The following is a 26,186-nucleotide window of genomic DNA, read 5'->3' as shown; positions in this document are numbered from 1 at the left end:
CTACAGTTTACATTCAAGCCTTCCCAATTTGACCCCAACCATGACCACCTCTACACCCAGAACATTCAGACCCTTCAGAAGTGTTTCTCCCTGCAAGTCCTGAAACAGACACTCGCAGCCATGCGCCAACCTGCCCAGCTCAGAACCTCCCTCCCCCAGACCTGCAAAGGACCTCTCCTGTTTTTTAACCTCCGCAGGATCCACAGACTGAACACCCAGTTCTACTCGGCTTTACTGGACACCAAAAATCGTAAGTACAACAAACTCACTGGCTCCCGCCACCTTAAAACGGATTCTCTCACCTCCCAAATTATGAGCCTGTCCCTGCACCTCCCCCCTCCCCCATCACGTACCCGCTGCCATTGACCACGAGGACACGGCCGGTGAACCCATCGATGATGTCACATCTGCCACGGCCAGGTACACGCTTCCGGGACCGCGAATGCGACCGCTGCTGCGGTCATCACCTCCACTTCTAGAACTAACACCACAAACATCACCCTCACCACTGCTGCTGCCACCCACCCCGATCCTCCCACTGCCAATGCAACTCCGCCCACTGCCAATGGAAACCTGCCCACCGCTGGTGCTGACGGAACTCCGCCCACTGCTGTCATCGCTCCGCCCACCACCCAAGACAGCAGCACTCCGCCCACAGCCGACGGAACTCCGCCCACAGCCACTGCTGACAGAACCCATCCCACAGCTGATGACCTCATCGCTCTGCCAATAACCTCCACAGCCTGCAGCCCCAGAGAAGATAGCCACACTGAGTCCTGCCGAATCTTCACCATCCCCCCCAGACCTCCCACTGACTTAGGACGAACGGTCAGTCCTAAGCAAGGGGCTCACCCTTGTCCCCCTCCACCCACACATCAACAAATACCAGTCACGCTTGGACATCGAGCAGTTTTTCCGCCACCTTCGCCTCCACGCTTACTACTTTAACTGGGAGCCTAACCCTCCCTCCACTGACCCCTTCACCTGCCTCCAACACAAGTCCTCTTCCTGGACACCACCCCCAGGCCTCCTACCCTCCCTTGACCTCTCCATCTCCAACTGCCGTCGAGACATTAACCGCCTCAACCTCTCCACCCCTCTCACCCACTTGAAACTCACCCTGCAGAACGGGCCGCCCTCCGCTCCCTCCGCTCCAACCCCAACCTCACCATCAAAACCGCAGACAAGGGAGGCACAGTGGTAGTATGGCACACTGACCTCTACATCACTGAGGCCAAATGCCAACTCTCCGACACCACCTCCTACTGCCCCCTTGATCATGACCCCCACCCCCGAGCACCAAACCATTATCTCCAATACCATCCATGACCACATCACCTCAGGGGTCCTCCCACCCACACTCTCTAACCTTATTGTTCCCCAACCCCGCACTGCCCGCTTCTATCTCCTTCCCAAAATCCACAAACCTGCCTGCCCTGGTCGACCTATTGTCTCAGCCTGTTCCTGCCCCACCAAACTCATCTCCACCTCTCTGGACTCCATTTTCTCCCTCTTTGGTCCAGGAACTCCCTACCTACGTTCGTGACACCACCCATGCCCTCCACCTCCTCCACAACTTCCACTTCCCTGGACCCCAACATCTCATTTTCACCATGGATGTCCAGTCCCTATACACTTATATTCTCATGCACATGGCCTCAAGGCCCTCCACTTCTTCCTGTCTGGCAGGCCCGACCAGTCACCCTCCACTGACACCCTCATCTGCCTGGCCGAACTCGTCCTCACCCTCAACAATTTCTGTTTCAATTCCTCCCACTTCCTATAGACAAAGGGGGTGGCCATGGGCACCCGCATGGGCCCAAGCTATACCTGCTACTTTGTAGGTTATGTGGAACAGTCCCTCTTCCGCGCCTACACTGGCCCCAAACCCCACGTCTTCCTCCGTTACATTGATGACTGTATCGGCACCGCCTCTTGCTCCCAAGAGGAGCTTGAGCAGTTCATCCACTTCACCAACACCTTCCACCCCAACCTCAAGTTCACCTGCGCCATCTCCAACACATCCCTCACCTTCCTGGACCTCTCAGTCTCCATCTCAGGCAACCAGCTAGAAACTGATGTTCATTTCAAGCCCACCGACTCCCACAGCTACCTAGAATACACCTCCTCCCACCTACCCTCCTGCAAAAATTCCATCCCCTATTCCCAATTCCTTCGCCTCCGTCGCATCGGCTCCCAGGATGAGGCAATTCCACTCCCACACATCCCAGATGTCCACGTTCTTCAAGGACCGCAACTTTTCCCCCGCCGTGGTCGAGAACACCCTTGACCGCATTTCCCGCAACACATCCCTCACACCCCACCCCCACCACAACCGCCCCAAGAGGATCCCCCTCGTTCTCACATACCACCCCACACAATGCATCATCCTCCGACACTTCCGCCATCTACAATCCGAACCCACCACCCAAGCTATTTTTCCATCCCCACCATTGTTTGCCTTCCGGAGAGACCACTCTCTCTGTGACTCCCTTGTCTGCTCCACACTCCCCTCCTACCCCACCACACCCGACACCTTCCCCTGCAACCGCGGAAAGTGCTACACTTGCCCCACACCACCTCCCTCATCCCCATCCCAGGCCCCAAGATGACTTTCCATATTAAGCAGATGTTCACCTGCACATCTGTCAATGTGGTATACTGTATCCATAGTTCCCGGTGCGGCTTCCTCTACATCGGGGAAACCAAGTGGAGGCTTGGGGGCCGCTTTGCAGAACACCTCCGCTCGGTTCGCAATAAACAACTACACCTCCCGGTTGCGAACCATTTTAACTCCCCCTCCCATTCTTCAGATGACATGTCCATCATGGGCCTCCTGTAGTGCCTCAATGATGCTACCCAAAGGTGGCAGGAACAGCAACTCATATTCCGCTTGGGAACTCTGCAGCCCAATGGTATCAATGTGGACTTCACAAGCTTCAAAATCTCCCCTTCCCCCACTGCACCCCAAAACCAGCCCAGTTCGTCCCCTCCCCCCACTGCATCCAATACCCAGCCCAGCTTGTCCCCGCCTCCCTAACCTGTTCTTCCTCTCACCTATTCCTTCCTGCCACCTCAAGCCGCACCTCCATTTCCTACCTACTAACCTCATCCCACCTCCTTGACCTGTCCATCTTCCCTTGACTGACCTATCCCCTCCCTACCTCCTCACCTATACTGTCCTCTCTACCTATCTTCTTTTCTCTCCATCTTCAGTCAACCTCCCCCCCCCCTTCCTATTTATTCCAGTTCTGTCTCTCCATCCCTCTCTCTGATGAAGGGTCTAGGCCCGAAACGTCAGCTTTTGTGCTCCTGAAATGCTCGGCCTGCTGTGTTCATTCAGCTCCACACTTTGTCATCTTGGATTCTCCAGCATCTGCTTTTCCCATTATCTCTGATCCTTGGTGATATGGAGAGGCTTCTAATAACAGACACTTTGTCAGCTTCTGGGAGCAAGCCTCTATTCCATGACGCTGCAGATGTCAGCAGAAATCTACCCTGAGAGACGACGCTTCTTGACACTGTTCAAGCAAGTCAAGACTGCCTGTTGACCACTCCATTAGAGGTCTTGTCTCCTTCCAGCTGGATCATGATGTCTGTTCCATCTGCCTGCGAGGCAATGGCCTAGTGGTATTATCGCTGAACTGTTATCCCAGAGACCCAGATAATGTTCTGGGGACCTGGGTTCGAGTCCCATCATGGCAGATGGTGGAATTTGAATTCAATAAATATGTGGAATTAAGAATCTAATGATGACCATGAATCCATTGTCATTTGTTGCAAAAGCCCATCTGCTTCACTAATGTCCTTTGGGGAAGGAAATTGCCATCCTTATCTGGTCTGGCCTGCATGTGACTCCGGACCCACAGCAATGTCATTGACTCTGAACTGCCCTCTGGGCAATTAAGGATGGAAAATAAATACTACTTAGTCAGTGACACCCTCGTCCCATGAATGAATTTTTTAAAATATGCTGGTGAGAGAGAAGCTCCTCTTGCTGCTGGAGCTGTTGGAAGTTATGCATCTTCTAGTTTTGCTCCTCAGCAGAAGTGAAGGTCTCAGCTCCCACCCTGGTGAAGATTACTGGATGGGGCATTCAATTATTGCTAAATGAAGTGCCTTTCAAGAAACTATCCCGTCGTGAGAGCAATCAGAAAAGTGTGAGGAGAATCAGGGTCTCAGTGGCCATAGGTATGAGAGGGCTGTGGGCTAAGGGAGCACAGCAATGTTGGCTGCTCATTGAAGGATGGTGCCTGCAAAGAGTAGAATGCATGGGAATTCAAGATGTGTTAACATTAAGAAAGTTAAACATGATGCACAGTAACTCAAGGGATTGGTGCTAGAAAATATGTCACAAGTGTTTCCTGCCTCATGACGTTCTAAATGATTTCAGGGTACTGGTGCCACATTGAAGGGCTGTAGCACCTGCTGTTAAGTTCCTTGGTTCATACCTGCTTGTTAGTCTTGTCTATTTTGTTCTTTGGAAGAACCCTTCTACGCAATCCTCCCAGTTTTTCAGCCTTGTGGAAAAAGATGTTTGATCTGTTTATTCCCCTCAGTGATTATGGTGCTAATACAGTCAGGAAGCAGTACACTGTTAGGAAATACATAATTCAAAGCTGAAAAGCTTTTGAGTGCCTTTCTAATCACCTTAGCAAACAAAGCCAAAAGAAAGCTGGATGATGTAGGAATCCAAACCCCCCACACCAGAGCAGTTTTCACTTGCCTATGAAATTTTGTAGTTTTTGGAACAATGAATTCACACCTGAATTGATCCAACTGTTATTGATTCTGCTGTCAACTTGTTTTAGAGCTCCTAACTCTTTTTGAATTCCTTAGATCAAACCCGTCATTCCTCAAAGGCTAGAATCTGTACCAAAAATGCACAACAGTTTTGCAGAAATCATACAGATACATTTACATTTTGATTTCCTTTTTATGAATCCTACTTATGTAATAAATTTTCAGTTATGTAAATTGTATTAGTTTTAATTTTTAATGAATGCACTCAAGTGTCAACATCTAGGAAATTCGTTTGTCCCAGTGCATAAATGCCTTTTCAACTTCTTTATTATCTGGCTTTCATTATTTCACAATTTTTATTCAAAGATATTGCTTCTGTTGGGGCTCATTTTCAATAATTCAGTTATCACTCTTGTTCAGAAATTTGTTGAATTCAGCAAATTTAATACCAACCATAGTAGATGTGTTTTATAACATTCTATATGATGTGGTATAGTATTTTTATCACATTAAAGCATCTCAAAACACTCCACACAATTAATGAAATATTTGATGTAGCCACTCGGTAATTAAGTGCAAATTTGGTTAATAAGAAAATGCAAAATTGTTTTGCTATGCTGGACTTTTGTTTCCACTCTACTATTTTAGGAAAAACAGTGATGACTGTTTTAAGAAAAATGAAAGCAGCAAGTCCCACTTGTTTTGGTGTACTGAAGATTTTCATCTATGTATCTGGAAATATGTAAAGCTTCCCCCATGGCTGTTTGTTCTCAGACACACTTCACATCTCAAACCATCAAACCATTCACTTAGTATCTATTTTAATGACATTGTAAAGTATTTGTATCTATCCTGTATTTATCAGCAAAAACAAACATTAATTGTCAGGTTTTCAAATTAGATATCAAGTAGCTGAAGACGTTCTGATGAAGCCATAGAAAATGGGAAGTTTAAGTTTAAGAGATCTAAATTATTGTTGTTTAAGATAACATTAGTTTAACAGTGTCTGCTTTATATGATAAATAGAAGCATATAATCCATTTAGCGATGGTAGGAACTGCAGATGCTGGAGAATCTGAGATAACCAAGTGTAGAGCTGGATGAACACAGCAGGCCAAGCAGCATCAGAGGAGCAGGAAGGCTGACGTTTCGGGCCTAGACCCTTCTTCAGAAGATTTTCTGAAGAAGGGTCTAGGCCCGAAGCGTCAGCTTTCCTGCTCCTCAGCTGCTTGGGCTGCTGTGTTCATCCAGCTCTACACCTTGTTATCATAGAATTGCTACAGTGTGGTAAGAGGCTGCTTGGCCCACTGAGTCGATGACCCTCCCCAGAACATCCCACCTGGACACAGTCCACTGTCCTAACTCTGCACTTTCTGTGACTAGTTCATCTAGCATGCACCGTACAATCTACCTACCCTCAGCAGCTTTGGACTGTGGGAGGAAACAAGATGACCAGAGCAAACCCACACAAATGCAATAAGAATGTGAACAATCCACACTCAGTCACCCAAGGCTGAAAATGAGCCCAGATTCTTGGTGGTGTGAGGCAGCAGCGCTAGCTACTGAGCCACCATTTCGCCCAAACAAGGGGCTTGAACATACAACCCAAAGATTAAGAGTCTCCTGATCTACCAACTGCGTTAGCTGAATATCCCTAAAATATGGTAAATTTTATTTGGTTTAAATTGTGGAATCTTGTGACTTGATGTTTTCAATAAATACTGGGTATTTTGAATTCCTGTTTAAACGTAATGGTCTTAAAAACTCTTTAAAGGGATATCCAGGTGCCATATTTCTAAAAATATACTCAGGCCTGTATGTGAAGTGAGGCAGTGCAGAAATATTTTGTCAGCTTCATGACAATGCTTGGACTGCTCAGGATTGTTTCTTCCACCAACCATTACCACCTCGCCACCACTTCCACCATCTGTCCTTCCATTTACATCAATTTTTTTTAACTGGTTGCCATCCTGTCCCTAGACCATTCCTAATGGTCGTTGTGGTCAATGCAGTAAACGTCTTCATTGGCAAGCTACCTGTGGCAGTCTAACAGTGGTTTGCAGTTCCTAAGTCTCATGCAAATTTTCCTGGGGCATAGAAAGTAGGAACAAAAATAGGCCATTTGGCCTCCCGAGACTGCTCCACCGTTCAGTGTGACAGTAGTTCTCTGCATTGTCCCCATACCCTTTGATCATTTCTGCCGCAAAAGTACTATCTAACTCCTTGAAAACATTCAATGTTTTGGCCATATCTGCTTACTGTGGCAGAGAATTCCACAAGTTTATCACTCTTTGGATGTACAAATTTCTCCTGTTCTCAGTCCTGAATTGCCTACCCCTTGTCCTTAAACTGTGACCTCTGCTCCCTGGTCACTGCAAATATCCTTCCAGTATGTACCATGTGTAGTCCTGTTAGGCAAAACAAACAATGTGTTTCCACATTAGACAGAGATTCACCTACACATCCGCCAATGTGGCCTATTGTATCCTCTGCTCCTGATGTAGCCTCCCCTACATTGGTCAGCTCAAGCAGAGGCTCTGAGACGACTTTTGTAGAGCACCTGTGCTCTGTTCGCAAGAAATGACAACACCTTCCAGTCGCCAACCGTTTCAACTCCCCCCTCTCACTCCTTGGGTGACATGTCCATCCTGGGCCGTCTCCAGTGTCGCAATGACACCAACTGCAAACTGGAGGAGCAGCACCTCGTATTCTGCCTCAGGATCCTACAACCCAATAGCTTAAATGTGGATTTTACCAGTTTCAAAATCTCCCCACCCCAGCCTCATCCTATGACCAACCCTCCCCCTCATCGCTGCCTGCATGACCTGACACAACCTGTCCATCTTCTCTCCCACCTTACTGCTCCTCCCACCTCACTGACTAATCACCACCACTCCCTGCACACACCTATCACCATCCCAGCCACCTTCCTCAACCCCACCTTTCCCCTTTCTATTTCTAAGCTCTCTTTCCACTCACTCTATCGGAGGAAGGGTCCTGACCCAGAATGTCAACATTCCTGTCCCATGATGCTGCCTGGCTTGTGTTCCTCCAGCTCCATGCTGTGTTATCTCTGTTGTGCTAGAAAATCTTTCTGTTAAAGCATATGGATTGTATCCACGCCTAGTTTGCAGCAGTTTGTAAATTTAAAAAGGCATTGGCGGAGTTGAGTTTGGGCTGGTACGCTATCCAGCAAGGGCATCAGCAGAGTTGAGGTGCTGCTGGAGAGCAGCATCTTCCATTCCAGTGGTGGCGTGGTGAAGGGGATCTCACGTCTGGCCACCAGGTCGATGGCCTGTGGTTGCGCACTTAAGGAAGCATGTAAAGTTGAATGCTTTTTCTTTATTTCATTAAACCAAAACATTTTTTTCTGCTTTTGCATTTACTTTTCAATACTTTAAGATGGCACTGCAGAGTGGTGACACTGTACAACATTTCTGTTTTGTAACAAAATGCACATGACAATAAATAAGTTCAATAGATCCTATTTGCTATTTGGATTTTTAAATAATTTTAAATTATTTAAATTTTGAAAAAATTTCTTTCATCACAAAGTATCAGAACTTTTTGTTATTTTCTTATTTGTATTTTTGGATAAAAAATTGGTTTTATGTTTCCAAAATGGTTGTAATGTCGTGATAAAGTAAATGACTGCCGTCAAAAGAGATAGAGTATAACAATTGAAATAAAATCACCAATGGCAGCAACAAATAACACACAACAAAGTTATTGCAGCAAGTGCCAGAATCTTTCAGCAGGCCAGAGTCACAGTATCTATGGAATAAGAACAGAGTTAATGTTTCAAGTTAGTCATCAGATTTACACATGCCGTCTATTTTTTTGTGACAGGTGCCCTGATGTCTGTTTTACAACATGGATGTGTGTAGACTGAAACAGTAGATTGAATAATTATACACACGTTGTACTGGAATAACAAAATAGATCACTTTATATAACAACGATAAATCATCATCATAGAGTCGATATAGTTTGGAAACAGGCATTCAGTCCAACAAGTCCACACCAATCTTGCTGAGAGTATCCCACTTAGATCCATTCCCCTGCAAATCCCATGTCTAACCCACCCAAACTAAACATCTCTGGACACTATGGGCAATTTAGCATGGCCAATTCACCCACCTTGGACTGTGGGAGGAAACCGGAGCACCTGGAAGAAACCAACGCAGACACAGGAGAATGTGCAAACTCTACACAGACAGTCGCCTGTGGGTGGGATCAAACGTGGGTTCCTGGTGCAGTGAGATAGCAATGCTAACCACTGAACCACTGGGCTGCCCTATGTAGGAGCCATTTTAAGACCAGTGGTATAGTTTTGTCTGGTGATATTAGCTGTGCCAGTTAAAATTATACTTTAATTGGTGGCATAACTGCACCGTTAGGTTCCAGTTGAAGAGTAATAAATTGCTAAGGTGCTAATTGTTCCTGATGATCTTTTAAATGAATAATGCAAGGAATGATATTCTGAAGTTATCCAATCACAACTGGGTTTCAAATTGAAGTGCAATATAATTCCAAAAACTTTAATTGTAGTTTCATTTGAGCATTTTATTGAAATTATTTATCTTTGCAATTTTTATCTTAAAATTAGAAATTTAGAAAAACCATTTTCTTATATTTAATTTTCTAATCTGCTAAAGTTGTTTCCCTTCACTTAAATAGTTGCTGGCTGCAAATCTATAAACAAGAATGTTTCTTCTGGAGCCCATTACGTTGTTAAACTAGGATTTTCAGTAGAATTGTAGGTCAGTATAAATGCTAGCATCAAATGCTGTGTTCTGAACGCATTCCAACCTGAGCACTCAAACTCATTACTGCATACTTTCACAAAGTATGTTGAAAACATGGATTATGGTTGTCTTTATTTTCTAATCCAAAAATATTATTTCTAACTCATCGAGTCACTGAGTCATGCTTTTGTCCAAGTCATCCATATTCCCAAAGTAAACTAGCCCCATCTGCCTGTGTTTGGCCCAAATCCCTGTAAACCTTTCCAATTCATACACCTGTCCAAACGTCTTTTAAATATTGTAACTGTACCTGTATCTACCACTTGCTCTGGCAGTTCATGCCATATACGAGCCACCTTCTGTGTGAAAAGAACTCATCTTTGTAGATCTTTTCTGCTTTGATTTGCATTTTTATTTGCAAATTCTATGATCGTCAATGTGTGATAGATGTTGGTTCTGGAGAATGGAATTCTTCCAGTTTTAGACTGCCAGTCCGGCTCTTATTCTTCCCATCAAAGATTCATTTTACAGCAGCAATATTGGTGAGGCTAAAGGATAAGATTGAATAGAGTAAACATTTATAGGACTTCAGTTCAAGAGAAATTTAGGACACGTTGTGCATGAATCACAAAAATGCAAGCATCCAAATTCAGTGAGTAATCGGAAATGCAAATTAAAAGTTGGTCTTTATCTCAAAGGGAGTGGAGAATTTTTTATTTAAAAAGGGATATCTTGCTAAAAGTTACACAAAGTCGTCAGACCCCACAGCTGAACAGTTCTTCTAGTTCCTTGTGTTTGGAAAGATATGCTGTATTAGCATTGGAGGCAGTCCAAAAAAAAGTTCATCAGGTTGATCCCGGGTATAGAAGGACTTTCTAATGAGGTTGAGTAGGTTAGGGCCTTACTCATTGGAGGTTAGAAGAATGAGATGATTTTATTAAAATGTACAAGATTCTTAGTGGGCTTCACAGGATAAATATGGCAAGATTTTGTTCTCCTTGGGTGAAAGCCTAGTGCAAGAGAGCAAAATGACAGTATGATGAATGTATGAATAGGAAGGGAACAGTGAGTGTGGATCCTGTAAGTGAAAACTATTTTAGCATGTAAGGGCAAAATGTGTCAGCACAGGCTTGGAGGGCTGAAGGCTGTTCCTCTGCTGCATTGGTCTTTGTTCTATGATGGGTTGCACATTTAAGGTACAGATGAGAAGAATTTCTTCTTTTAGAGGTTAGTGAACCTGTGGAATTCTTCACTATGGAAAGCTTTTGAAGTTGGGTCATTATATTCAAGTCTCAGACTGATTTTTACTCTGTGAAGGAATAGAGGGTTATGGGGAAAGAACAGTGGAGTTCTGAATGATCAGACTAGCTTTGATTTAATTGACTGGTGGAACAGACTACATAGGCCAAATAACCTACTTATGTTCTTACACCCAATGGTCTTCTGCCAGGCTATTAGTTTGCAGTGTATGCCTGGGTCAGGAGAGGTAGTGTTGGGTCAAGTAGTGGGGAAAACGTTTGTCTGATTTAGTGGAGGGAGACCCCTAGCAGCAGGGATTGAATGGTGGGTCTGGCTGAATGGCAGCAAAGTGATTGTCATTTACGGGCTTCATCGTCTGGGTGGTGTTAGACTATTGAATAAGGAGGCAAAGTGCCGGACCCAACAGTGCAGTTGGTGTCAGGTTCAGCAGCAGGGGAGGAAGTAATGTTAGATTGTTGTGTTGGTGTGGGGGTGTAAATGGCATTTTTTTTGAAGAAAGCAGAAATTGCAAACAGTGAACCTCATTACAATGATAATAAAACACCAAACTGAGTCTTGATTCATTCAAGTTATCCAGTCCAATATTCAAGGGCTAATAGCTCTAATAAAGATGGAGATGGATATTCAAATTGCAGTAAAAGTAGATCATTATTATTATTACTTGGGCCAAAGATCATCCTGAAATCTAATGTAAATCCAATTCCACAATTGTTAATGACTTTACTTCATGTCACCAAGAGACAGATGATGTCTCATTTTAATGTTTCTAAAACAGAATGCTGATATATCTCTACCAAATTAAACAATGTTATTGCGGTTAACAATGAGTCTAATTTGTAAAGTATGTTGAATCAAATAAATCAATTAAACCTGATTTTAATGCAGTGTTTTAATTCCGTTTCTAAACATGTCTGCAGCATTTTGTGCAGTCAACTAGTAATTCATAGAACAGAATTTAAAATTTCCAAATAAGGGTGAGGGCATAGTATCAGTTAGGAGGTCAAAGGATGAAAGTCCTGCCTGTTGTGATTTAATCCAGGGCTGGACACCTCAAGGCTACTTAAGGGCCACATCTCGCTGCCTAAGATCTTGGTGTGTCCTCTGAATGGAAGACCCTGCCACAGAGAAAAATGGAGTAAGATCACCTAACTTTTAAACCATTGGCATGCCCCCCCCCCCCCCCCCCACCCCCACCACCACCCTCAACCACGCAACCTTTTTCTTAGGCATCAAATAATGATCCATGTTGAAGTCTATGTTGCAGTTTTGCAGTGGTCATTGTTGCCGATGGCACAGCCAGAATTCTACACCTACCAATGTCTAAGTTATCCTCTCCAAAATTTCAGAGCAGAAATGTTGCCTAAGAATGGAAGAACTTAAAAGGGTTAATGCTGAGGAATACCTTAAGTGGCACCTACTGTCTTGACATCATGGTGGGGATTTAATATGCAAATTGGCAGCATGTAACCAGTGGATTCCATAAGGATCTGTTAGATCCTCAATTATTACATTCATTGTCTGAGATAATAAATTTAGAAAGTCATCTAACCAAATTTTCTGATTACCACAAAGTTAGGGAGCATTAAATTACAAAGCGATATTGACAGACTAAATGAATGGCAAAACTGTGCTAAACACGGTTCAACATAAGCAAGTGTGAGGTGACCATTTTGGACAGACAAAGAATAGATCAGGGTACTTTCTAGGTGGTACGAGGTTAAATACAGTGAATGGATACCTGAAGAGATTTGGGGTTTCAGATCCATAGATCTTTAAAATGTTGCAGCCAGATGCAGAAAGAAAGCTAATGTAATGGTAGCCTTTATATCTAGAAGAATGAAGTATAAGGATGCAAAAGTTATGCTACAGTTATACAAATGCCTGATTAGATTCCACTCAGCGTACTGTGAGCAGGTCTTGTTGTAACACTTTGAGATGGATATATTGGTTCTGGAAAGGACACAAACGTAGCCTTACAAAAAGATACTCTGAATTCAAGGATTTAAGTAATGAGGAGAGATTATACAAATTAGACCAGTTTTCACTAGAATTTAGAAATGTAAGCGATAATCTGGTTGAAGTCTTCAAGATATTAACAGGATGAGACAGGATAAATGAAGATAAACTTCTTGCACTAATTAGTGTTTCTAGAACTCTAGGGTGCATAGTCTGAGATTTAGGGCCAGACAGTTCAGGAAAGATGTTATGAAACACCACTTGGCGCACAGAGTGGGAGATGTTTAGAATTCTCTTCCACAAATGACAGTGGATGCTGGATCAGTTAATTTTAAATCTGAGATAGATATTTTTGTTATGCAAAGATATTGAGGAATATGATCCAAAGGCAGGTATATGGAGTTAAATCATAGCTAATCTATGATATAATTGAATGGTGTAACTGGCTCAAGGGGCTGAATGGCCTACTCCTGATATCTCATTTGTGAGGAGAGCACCTTAGGACCTTGAAGTAGTAAGGCCTGTCATTCAACTTGCTTTGAAATCTTCACAACGTTACCTACCACATCAAATTAACTCAACCAGTTGCAAACGTATACATTCTTTCACGGGCAACACAAGAACCATTCTAGTTAGGCCATTGTGTGGTTTTCCTCTGTCATACTAGATCAAGCAGACTCTGTGGATCCATATAGAATACAAAGCAACATTCTAGCAGCAAGCCTGAGGAATAGATTTTGTTTAGCTGGATCTGGGGATCCCAGTACCAACCAGACAGTTTTTCTAATTGTGATGTAACGTGCCAGAAGTGGCTACGAGGGAATTGCCAGTAGATCATTGTGATGTGATCCCAGGCAAGGTTTCCCAGTTCATTCCAGTTCTAAGTGGGTTGTTCCAAATTGTTAAGCTTCTAAATGAGGGGGTTGAATTAGCTGCCTTCCTCCTTTCACCCACCCACTTGGTTGATTGCAACAAGATTAATTCACAAAGGACCTTGTCCAAAAATGGGAAGTTCTCCCAGGTTAAATAAACATATGCTTTAAAAGGAAAGAATTTAATGAGGTTTTCTTTAATTACCAAAGGATTTAGTTCATTAATTACGATGTGCACGAATATCCAATGACTAAACATATGGATTAGAAATAAGGTCAGAAAGAATAAAGCGTTTAAAACAAAAATGATACACGCATCAATCTCTGAGCAGCTGCCTACTTTTTGCAAGCAATTCATTGTGGTGGAGGCCATTGTCACGTGAGTTACCAGTAGCTTTTAGTACTTGAATAGTTGGTTCATGATTCAAAGTTTTGCCGATTGGTTGAAATTCTGAAGTGCTGATTCTTTGCCTTCATAATTGAACTACATCAGTCAGCATGAGAGAGTCCTTTTCTTATCATGTGTCTCTTTCATAAGGCTGTTATCTAACTCACTTATGGCACTTAGTGAGGAAATGCCTGTACTTGCACTATAGAAAGTATGTGTATGTCATATGGCCCTTCAAGGCACCTTCATCATTTAATATGATAAGATTGCAGTTGGTTTTGGTTGATGTGCCACCAGCATCAGTAATGTGGAAGGTGGGTGATGTAATACTGGTTTAAGCTATATATGAACTGTCCTGGGGTTGGTGTTCTTGCGAATGGTGTGACTAGGGAAGTAAGATGGGGCTTTAAATTAAATAATAGGTTAGGGATCAAATGTGGAAAAATGCATATCCAGGAATAAGAACAAGATAAGAGAGGAAAGTAGTTATATAGGAAATGAGGATCAGAGAGAAAGAAAAACCGAGAAACATACCAACAATAAGGATTAGGTGTTAAAAATATAACAAAAGAATAAAAATAAAGGCTGTTTCTGAAGGTGTGTAGTGTTCATAACCAAGTAAATGAATCTGTAGCACTGTGCCTTTTATGAGGGATTTGTTCTATGCTGATTTTCTTGCAGAAATGGTATTGCCAGTGGTGCTAGAATGTTGACTTCAGAAGCAGTGGGTAAACAGCTTTGAGTTGCGAGTGTTTTTGTTAAAATTAGACAAAAGACGCATGAGTGAGTGGAGTCAGGATCATACAGACGCAGGGTTTTAAGTTTGTTTTAAGTTTGTTTTCAGTTTGTTTTCATTTGAACTTATGTTTTGAAGCTCATAGATACACCTTTCTCTCTGCTGCAGCAAATGCTATGAAGAGAGCCTGAATAAGCTGAGGTTGCTTTCTTTAGGGCAGAGAAAGCTGAAAGAGGCTCATTATAACATTGTGAGGGGCAGGGACAGGGTGGATAGAAAGTAGTTGTTCCCCTTAGTTGAAAGGTCAGTGACAAGGGGGCATAATTTTATGGTGACTGGCAGGAGGCTTAGAGGGAAATTGAGGATTTTTTTTTCTTTCACACATATGATGTGGGAATCTAGAATGTACTGCCCAGGAGAATAGCTGTGGCAGAAAACCTCACAACCTTTAAAAAGTACTTGGATGAGACCTTAAGTGACATAACATTCAAAGCTATAAACCAAGAGCTGGAAAGTGGGACTGGGACAGATTTAGAGTAGGTTTTGCTGCTGAAGGGCCTCTTCTAGGCTGGATGATTCTATGATTTAAGTAAATCAAAACAATTTGATAGCCCATATGGAAACCTGGCTTCAGGATGGCAAGGAATATGTCCTGATTATTGAAGGATTATGACTTTTGAGTAAACTACGTAAACATGAAGTAGGGTACTGTTAATCAAGGATGGTCGTTGTGCAGTAGTTAGAGTTTACCTTGTTTCAGGAACTTAGGTTGCAGAAGCAGTTTCGATGGAGATAAGGAAAAGTAAAGGAATGAAATCACAGAATCCCTACAGTGTGGAAACAGGCTATTCACTCCAACAAGTCCACATCGCCCTCTGAAGAGCATCCCACCCCAACTCATTCCCCATTACCTCTGCCTACCCCAAACATCCCTGAACGCAATGGGCAATTTAGCATGGCCAGTCCGCCTACCCTGCACATCTTTGGACTGTGGGAGGAATTTGGAGCACTTGAAGGGAACCCACACAGACATGGGGAGAATGTGTAAATTCCACACTGACAGTCGTCCAAGGATGGAATTGAACCCAGGTCCCTGGTGCAGTGAGGCAGCAGTGCTAACCACTGAGCCACCATGCTTTCATTAGTGGGAGTGGTCTACAGGCTCTTAACAGTAACCACAATGCCAGTTAAGGTATGCAGGAAGAATAATGGCTAAATAAAAGTGAAAAGAACTGTGGATGTTGTAAATCAGGAACAAAAGCAAAGTTGCTGGATAAGCTCAGCAGGTCTGGCATCATCTGTGAAAGAAAAAATAGAATTAACGTTTTGGGCCTGGTGATCCTTCCTCAGAACTCAGGATCCGAAATGTTACCTCTGTTTTTTTCCTTCGCAGATGCTGCCGGACTTGCTGAGCTTATCCAGCAACTTTGTTTTTGTCCTAGAAATAATTGTCTGTGATAAAGTGACAGCAATAATCATTGACTTTATATATTAAGTGAAAAGGTGGATTGACAGTAGGAAGCTGAATGAGAAGTTCATAGAATTTTTTTAAAAATTTATTCATTATGTGAGCCATTGGTGCCACTGGCTGGCCGGCCAGCCAGCATTTATTACCTGTGCCTGGTTGCCCTTGAGAAAGTGGTGGTGAGCTGCTTTCTTTAACTGCTGCAGTCCAGTTGCTGTGGGTTGACCCACAATGCCATTAGTGAGAGAATTCCAGGATTTTGACCCAGCACCAGTGAAGAAATGGCAGTTTATTTTCAAGCCAGGATGGTGAATGGCTTGGAGGGGAACTTGAAGGTGATGGTGTTCCCCTATATCTGCTGCCATTATCCTTCTAGATGGAAGTGATCATGGGTTTGGAAGGTGATGAAAGAGTTTCTTAGAGCAGCACATTTTGGAACCAACCAGAGAACAGGCTGCATTACAAAATACCAACTGTTGTGTCATGGGATCGACTAATGGCCTCAGAGATAAAGCACTCCTGAATAGCCACGATATTATTAAATCTTGCATCTATTTTGAAGGAAAGAAGATTGGGCTAAGATTATAATAAAATAAGGGCAACTGCATGGTCGTGAAAGCTGAGCTGATAGAAATGAACTGGTATACTAGGATGGGCATAGGTCAGTAGAGATGTAGGCAGACATTTAAGGAGATACTTCAGGATAAAAATATTCCTACTAAAAAGAAAAATTCTGAAGGGAGGACCGACATTCATAGTTTACCGTAGATGTTAGAGAATGAATAAAAGGTTAACTGGGGGAAGAAATTATATGTGAAGAAACTAGAAATATAAAGAAATGTAAAAGGGTGGCATGGTGGCTCAGTGGTTAGCACTGCTGCTTCACAGCGCTACAGACCCAGGTTTGATTCCATGCTCAGGCAACTATCTGTGTGGAGTTTGCACATTCTCCCTGTGCCTGTGTGGATTTCCTCTGGGTGCTTCGGTTTTCTCCCACGGTACAAAGATGTGCAGGTTAGGCCATGCTGAATTGCCCATAGTGTTCAGGGATGTGTCGATTAGGTGGGTTATCGGGTGATGAGTCTGGGTGGGATGCTCTGAGGGTCAGTGTGGATTGCTGGGCTGAAGGGCCTGTTCCCACGCCATAGGGACTCTAAGCAAAATCAAGAATTTCTACAGGTACTTAAAAAGGAAAAGGTTGAATGAAGTGAATGTTCGTCTTCTCAATATTGAGAGTAGGAAATAGCAGATGAACAAATATTTTCCCCCTGTCTTCATAGAGGAAAATACAAAATGTAATACTAATTGCTATAAATCAAGGGATGGAAAGTATAGAAGAAAATCCCAAGTGAAAGTTTACCAAGCAAACGGGAACTGCAGCCTCACAAGTCTCTGAGTTTTTAAAGGAGGTGGCTAATGACATGGTGAATGTGTTAATGTTAATTTTCCTTGAAACGTGTATTTCTGCAAGTAGCCCCTTCAAAAAAAAGTACTGGGAGAAGCCTGGTAAAGTTCAGAAGACCAGTAGCATTCACATCCTGAGGTCTACTGTAAGTTGAAATCAGTTCTGGATGTGAGTTTGCTCACTGAGCTGGAAGGTTCGTTTTCAGAGGTTTCGTCACCATATAGGTAACATCATCAGCGAGCCTCCGACGAAGCGCTGGTGTTATGTCCCACTTTCTATTTATCTGGTTAGATTTCCAGGAAACTTAACCAGATAAATAGAAAGCGGGACATAACACCAGTGCTTTGTCGGAGGCTCGCTGATGATGTTACCTAGTATGGTGACGAAATGTCTGAAAACGAACCTTCCAGCTCAGCGAGCAAACTCACATCCAGAACCTCAACCTGAGCTACAAATCTTCTCAACTCGCTAGTTGGAATCAGTCATTGTAATGTGGCAAACTTTGAGTGGTCATTAATAGATGTGAGAAATTTTGTGCATATTTTTATGGAATAAAATTCATAACAGTGGGTGAGCATTGTCTACTACAGATCTAGAATAAACATTTTTGTAAAGTGCCATTAAGACTACAATGATTAATCTTGAGGATTTAGATTAGATTCCCTACAGTGTGGAAACAGGCCCTTCAGCCCAACGAGTCCACATCACCCCTTGGAGCATCCCACCCAGACCCATCCCGCTATAACCCTCACACCCCTAAACACTATGGGCAATTTAGTGTGGCCGATCCACCTAGCCTGCACATCTTTGGACTGTGGGAGGAAACCCATGCAGACATGGGGAGAATGTACAAACTCCACACAGACAGTTATCCAAGGCTGGCATTGAACCTGGGTTCCTGGCATTGTGAGGTTGCAGTGCTAACCACTGAGCCACCGTGCCACCCTAAACTATAGGGTTATAGGGTTAGGGCTATACTTGCAGTCTGAAATACAAGGCTGGAGCAGACATGGTGTTAACAGATACCCTGTTCAGTTATTACCAAAAGAGAAAGCACAATAAAAGATTTAGGTAAAAGGATTGATGTAATACAACTGTCAAAATAGGAATGAGACCGTCAAATGATCTAAGTTTGACCTCTCAAGCCTCATAAAGCACAGACAAAAAAGTGTCTGGATTGATTTATCACCCATGCCGTCTGACTAGAAATTGATATTTTGGTAGTTATATCCAGAATAACAATCCTTACATGAAGATCACATGGGAGTGGAAGGATGAAAGTTTAGGTCAACTCTTGACTCAATAGGCACCTATAAAGACATCAAGAGAATAGTGCTACGTGCAGTGTGTGCCAGAAGTATGTCAGAAGAGATGATAGATACAATCGTACCACTGGTGATGGTATATTATGGGGATCTAATTATTCACAAACTGTCAAGAATATCATCTCATAGTTGCATTCTATTAATCAAAATTCCCTGTATCTGAAAGGCGAAAGATTTGAGAACTACGACAAACATCGCAGTAGTTGGACCTCTGTACGCTCAGCAAAGGTTTCCTGAAAGAAATGTGTAAATGGAGCCCAATTCACCTCCAAAGAATGTAATGACTTTGCTGAACAATGTATGTCGGGTTTTTTTTTAAACCTCATCTCTACATTAAACAGAACAAAATACCAGTTCATGTGGTCAAGCTGTGCGATATCAATAGTGTTAGCCAAAAGTTACATGACATCAGCTACATCAACCATGATTTTGACAATATCAAGCTCCACACACGCAACATCGATTTTACAAGGTGCCAGTTCACCATTGAGTGACAAGTTCCAAATCTACAAGAAGGAAGCATTATATCCTGTAAGCTAATTAGAACCCTAATTAATATTTTACTAAAAGAACATAAGCTATAAAATGCTTCCAATTTAATTATCAACATCAATTCTTAATCTTTAATATTTCAGATAGTAAAAATAGCCTAATGATTATAATGATTCTATTGAAATAAAGATATTAAGTTGTAAACTTGCTCACTGAGCTGGTGTGTGTTTAGTTTTAGATGTTTCATCACCCTACTAGGTAGCATCACCAGTGCGCCTCCAGTGAGGCGTTGGCATTCTGTCCTGCTCCTTATTTATATGCCTTGGTTTGCTGGGGTGATTGGCTTCACTTCTGGCTCTGTTTTTCAGAGGTTGGTATATCAGGTCCTGTTCAATGTGTTTGTTGATAGAGTTCTGGTTGGAATGTCAGGCCTCCAAAAATTCCCTGGCATCCCTCTGTTTGGCTCATGCTATTATGGATGTGTTGTCCCAGTCAAATGCATGTTCTTCTTTTCCGTGTGTATTGAGACTAGCGAGAATTGGCCGTGCCTCTGAGTGTCTAGTTGTTGTTTTTATTATCCTTATTGTCTGTTTTCTTCCAGTTTGGCCTATGTAATGTTTTTCACAGTCCTTGTATGGTATTTTGTACATAATATATGTAACAGACAAAATGCCAAAGCTTCACCGGAGGCACACTGATGTTATCTAGTAGGGTGATGAAATGTCTGCAACCAAACACATTGCCTTGGTGAGAAAGTCTACAACCTCGTCTACAACTTCATCCACAACCCGAACTACAAATCTTCTCAAAAAAACTCTATCAAGGCATTACTTAAAATCCAGAAGTAAAAACCATTTAAATTAGCGAATGATATGTACTGATCTAATGTGTCTAGAAATATTCGTTCTCTATTTGAAGTATACAGGTAAGTTCATTTTCAAGTTTATTTTTAAACTTCCCTCTGGAGATAATTAGTAATGCTATTATTCATTTGGGAAGCAGTGGTGAAAATCCTGGAACTCTGTTCCTAACACTACTGTGAGTATACCTACACCGTATGCACTGCAATGGTTCAGGAATGCAGCTTAGTCACTTTCACCAGTGCAATTGTACATGAACTACCATTGCAGACCATCCATGAAGTAATTGTGATGCAGATGTATATCTGGGTAGTTACATTTACCTTTGCCCAGTCCACCAGATACGAGAGCAAGAAATACATGCAAAAAAATCAAATCACATCTTTGAACAAGAAAATACACTGATATAAGATCTACCTAAAGTTCTTATTTAGATTTAGGGCATCCTTTTTTTCTGTGCTTATTTTTAATTCCCTTGATTGATGATTCAACTTAGAGAAGAGTTTTAAAAGAAGTGAAGTTGACATTTTACATATTTGGCCCAATTTTAGCACATACAATAATTATAATTCTACAGATTAATGACATTAGTGTTAAACTGCAATTTAAGAAAGGCTTAATAGAGAAAGTAAAAGGGATGACATTTAATTATATTTTTAACAATTTTCAAATCTTTTCAAATGTTCCACAGACATAGAAAGAGAAAACAGTGGTTTATAAACAGCCCCGAATTTCGCTTGAAGCACTCTTCTCCCAAAACAGTTGTAATCAATTTTTGCAGTCAGAAATACTTGTGAAGTTGCATATGTTGGAAGTCAGCAGGTAGCGTAACAGAATTTATATTTCCAAAACAAAGTTCAGAGTTATTTGCAAGAACTGCATTTTTGTATAAATAGAACGTATGCATGGGTGTCTGCAGGAGTTGACAGCTACCCTGGTTGTAGAGTGAAGTTTGTAGAATGGAGCTGCACAGACCAAGAGAATACCACATCCAATTCTCCAATTTAGCTGAGTTGACTTTTAATAATAGCATCATACTTGACCTCAGCATCCCTGATCTTTAAGGAGTTGGAAGGAGGGGTAGGGAGTAATAATCAATTGCTTCTCCTGGCTACTCTCTTATGATTCCTGCGAGAGAATACTTGTAAGTGTTGGGTTATCCATTTAGAACCAAAAAAGGATTGATCAGGGCATTTTCTCAATGGTACGAAGTTAAGTACAGTGGATGTCCAAAGACTGTTGGAGGTTCAGGTGCATAGTTCTATAAAATAACCTTGGCGGGAGTACAACGTAAGTTTACATGAATGGCTGATGCTTCAATGAAATTTCAGCCTGTAGTTGAACAGAAGTGATTCTTTAACAACACTCCCTCTAACCTGTGTTGCCGTGTGCGCGAGCAACATCTCCAGGGTTCTGCACATGGCCGTCAGCATTGGCCTGCTGATCATAGCATGACTTCATATTCTGGAGGTCCTTCAAAAAGAAAATTAGAGTGAATGATGGTTTTATGTTCTTGTTCCTGTGTGAGGGACGTGCTAGCCTTTATTTCTGGAGATGTGGCCTTTATTTTTGAAGTGGAGTACAGGGATGCAGATGTTATAATGCAGTTATCCAGAACCAAGGTCAGACCCCTCTTGGAGTACTTAAGCACATCTGGGCACTGCACCTTAGGAAGGATATATGGCTTTGGAGGGAATATAGCGTAGCAAGAATGATACCTGAACCTCGGGGATAAAGAGAGATTGTACAAATGAAGCCTGTTTCCTCTAGAAATTTAAAAGTTAGGTGGTGATCTGATCAAAGTCTTCAAGATATTGGCAGGAGAAGACAGGATAGATAAAAATAAACTATTTCCAGTGGTTGGGCATTCTAGAACTAGAAGAGATATTTGGCAACACTTCTATACACAAAGGATGGCAGATGTTTGGAACACTCATCCACAAATGACAGTGAATGTCGGATCAGTTGTTGATTTTAAATCTGAGATAGATAAATGTTTATTGTGCAAAGGTATTAAAGGATATGGGCTAGAGGTAGGTTTATCATGGAATTACACCACAGATCACTCATATCATTGAATGGCAAAACATGTTGCTCCTAGTTCAAAGACTCTATACAAGACAATGTTCAATTATGAAATGTGTCCACTTTAGCAGGAACTGGTGAAAGGAATCTGTGGAACTGTATGCCAGATGTTAGTAGTATTTTGAGAAGACATGTTAAAAGTCATGAGAGGAAGAATACTGGCATTGTTACTCTGTTTCCAAAGCCTCAGCTCATTTGAAGAATACAAGTCTCAGCACTGTGAAGGCTCTGTATCAGAAATATCAATTGATTTGTTTGATCTATTGAATATGTCCATAATTTCAGTTTTTGTTCAGTATTATTTTATGCTGGATGTGTGTCTGCCATTTTTCATAAATTCGGAGTTTACAATTTTACAGTTATACATTTCCGATTTGCTTCAGATATTTCCTGATGTTTAAGTGGTGGTTGTGAGTTCAATAATCTGCTCAATACCTAATTGCACATTACCACATCAAGAAGTATAATAACAATATCATTTGATCTGACATAAGTCTTTTTTCAATACCACATCATTTCTACTTGTCTAACCATTTCCAAATACAATTTAAAAAATTATGAGATGAGGGCACGTTCAAATTTGCAGGTAACAAGCCAAATAGAGAATAACACAAAATCAAATCTCATGTTGATTTAACCACACTAGAATACCACTTTTAATGACCAGAAAAATAATATGCATTGTGCCACATTATTCCCTTTTAATGGCCTCACTTAATTTTTCTGATCAGTCCACTCATTGATTAGCTCTAAACCTGAAATGAGTGATTTACTGTCTTGTTAGACCAAATCCCTTTTCCAGATCCAGTCGGCACTATTATGTGTCCTTTTGTCCTTTTCTATTGGTGCTCACAGCAAGTGGGAAATACTGTTCCTCATTTTTCTTTTTCTGTTCAATGAGTCATTAATCATTCTGCCTCTAGAATGATCCGTCCCCCTGCCTTTGTCTCCTGCTTCCTCCTTCCCTTGGAATAGTCATTAAAGTGAAACAAGTCCTGTTGTAATGAACTTGAATATGGACTGCCTTAGCTGATTTGGCCTGGTTGGAGGTAACTGACTCCATTTCTCAGTTTTAGAGAGTTTGTAAAACACAACATTCCACTCCCGCAGATCCCAGATGTCCATGTTCTTCAAGGACCGCAACTTTCCCCCCACAGTGATCGAGAACGCACTTGACCGCGTCTCCCGCATTTCCCGCAACACATCCCTCACACCCCACCCCCGCCACAACCGCCCTAAGAGGATCCCCCTCGTTCTCACACACCACCCCACCAACCTCCGGATACAACGCATCATCCTCCGACACTTCCGCCATCTACAATCCGACCCCACCACCCAAGACATTTTTCCATCCCCACCCCTGTCTGCTTTCCGGAGAGACCACTCTCTCTGTGACTCCCTTGTTCGCTCCACACTGCCCTCCAACCCCACCACACCCGGCACCTTCCCCTGCAACCGCAGGAAATGCTACACTTGCCCCCACACCTCCTCCCTCACCCCTATCCCAGGCCCCAAGATGACATTCCACATTAAGCAGAGGTTCACCTGCACATCTGCCAATGTGGTATACTGCATCCACTGTACCCGGTGTGGCTTCCTCTACATTGGGGAAACCAAGCGGAGGCTTGGAGACCACTTCGCAGAACACCTCCGCTCAGTTCGCAACAAACAACTGCACCTCCCAGTCGCAAACCATTTCCACTCCCCCTCCCATTCTTTAGATGACATGTCCATCATGGGCCTCCTGCAGTGCCACAATGATGCCACCCGTAGGTTGCAGGAACAGCAACTCATATTCCGCCTGGGAACCCTGCAGCCTAATGGTATCAATGTGGACTTCACCAGTTTCAAAATCTCCCCTTCCCCTACTGCATCCCTAAACCAGCCCAGTTCGTCCCCTCCCCCCACTGCACCACACAACCAGCCCAGCTCTTCCCCTCCACCCACTGCATCCCAAAACCAGTCCAACCTGTCTCTGCCTCCCTAACCTGTTCTTCCTCTCACCCATCCCTTCCTCCCACCCCAAGCCGCACCCCCATCTACCTACTAACCTTATCCCACCTCCTTGACCTGTCCGTCTTCCCTGGACTGGCCTATCCCCTCCCTACCTCCCCACCTATACTCTCTCCACCTATCTTCTTTTCTCTCCATCTTCAGTCCGCCTCCCCCTCTCTCCCTATTTATTCCAGAACCCTCACCCCATCCCCCTCTCTGATGAAGGGTCTAGGCCCGAAACGTCAGCTTTTGTGCTCCTGAGATGCTGCTTGGCCTGCTGTGTTCATCCAGCCTCACATTTCATTATCTTGGTTTCTCCAGCATCTGCAGTTCCCATTATCTCTCATTCCACAAACAGGCTCGTCGGACTTTTAACAGACATGTCTCCAATACCTCCCAGCCTGTGATGTCTTTTAAGACTGTCGCTGTTAATTTTGCTTTAAAATGTAGGCATTATTCTGAAAAATGTTCTGTGAAAATAAATTTAAAATCTTGAAATATAATGTCCACCCTCTTTGCTAAAATATTTTAGTTTAACAAGTTAATTCAACTTTTCTACTGAGTTCGAATATTCCCATGATAGCTTTAGCCTGTTAATTTCAATAAGAAATTATTAGCTAATAAAGTAAAGAACAAAAAGAAAGGAGAAATTTCTTTGAAAAAGATGACCTGAAGCTGAAAAACAGTTTGAAATTCTGTCAGGAGGAAATGTATAGTCAGTAGGGGATATAGAAAGAACTGACTGTTAATAACGTTTTATTAATTTCCTGTAGGTGATGGTGACAGACGGCAGTTCTTCTCCAAAGTACTCCACTGTATGGGTGATGGTACATGTGTTGGATGAGAATGATAACAAGCCCCTGTTTCCTCAGAAAGCATATCAAATTAAACTTCCAGAACGGGACCGCAAAAAACGGAGTGAGCCAATTTATAGAACATTTGCATTCGATAAGGACAAAGGCCCCAATGCAGAAATCTCCTACAGCATCGTGGATGGAAATGATGATGGGAAGTTTTTTATTGATCCTAAAACTGGGATGGTGTCTTCCAGAAAACAGTTTTCAGCTGGAAACTATGACATCCTAACTGTAAGCTTCTGTTCTTGATTTTACTCATAAATGTCAATATTACTTGAAAGCTTTAATCTCTTTGTAGGTTTCAAGCTGCTCCTCAATATTTTCTGAGCTAGAAAGGTGGATTATACCCAGAAACTGAATGTTTAATTGTGCAGCAGTCTTCTCTGAAGGTATACCAAAGGAACTACTATGCAATCAAAACTATTTGGTGTGTCTTTTTAGATAATTTGAAATTTTTGTGAGCATCAATTATCAATAACAATTATCCAATTCTCTCACAAGCAGTTGAATAACAATCATTTAACTTCCAGAACGGGACCGCAAAAAACGGAGTGAGCCAATTTATAGAACATTTGCATTCGATAAGGACAAAGGCCCCAATGCAGAAATCTCCTACAGCATCTGCTGAATAGGTTAACTGAATAGGTCTACGTGACAGAAAACATTAGAAAAGCTATTATTAAGCTGATCGGGCATTTGCTAGAGAGAGAGAAGCAGAGTTCACAATTCAGATTAATACATTTTCATTAGAAACTGGAAGATGGTGGAGATAAACAATTTTGAAGCAGCTACAGAGATAGGCAAGAGGGACAAGTAAAAAATAACTGGAAAAGATCGTTGAGAAGGTCCTGGAAAGGAATGGTTGCAAGTGATGATGATTCAAGCCTAAAGGGTTTGATAATGAGAGAAAGTGGAAGCAATGCATATAGGAGTTGTAATGTTAAAGTATATAGTCAGAGAAGGATGGAAACATGGAAAGTTGACAAATGGGAGATGGTT

General features: G+C 42.4%; 1 protein-coding gene across 7 annotated transcripts in view; it reads left to right on the top strand.

The window, feature by feature from the left end:
• Positions 1 to 26,186, top strand: part of fat3a (FAT atypical cadherin 3a) — an 808,281-nt gene that overhangs the window by 472,605 nt on the left and 309,490 nt on the right. For all 7 annotated transcript variants that reach the window (XM_059646553.1, XM_059646555.1, XM_059646551.1 and 4 more), the window contains exon 5: positions 25,104 to 25,418. In XM_059646553.1, coding sequence (XP_059502536.1) covers positions 25,104 to 25,418 — 315 coding nt within the window. The remainder of the gene's footprint in view (positions 1 to 25,103; positions 25,419 to 26,186) is intronic.

Source organism: Stegostoma tigrinum, chromosome 6 (genome assembly GCF_030684315.1).
Source record: "Stegostoma tigrinum isolate sSteTig4 chromosome 6, sSteTig4.hap1, whole genome shotgun sequence".
In the NCBI taxonomy this organism is placed as follows: Eukaryota; Metazoa; Chordata; class Chondrichthyes; order Orectolobiformes; family Stegostomatidae; genus Stegostoma; species Stegostoma tigrinum.
This window is presented reverse-complemented; position numbering and strand designations above follow the sequence as displayed.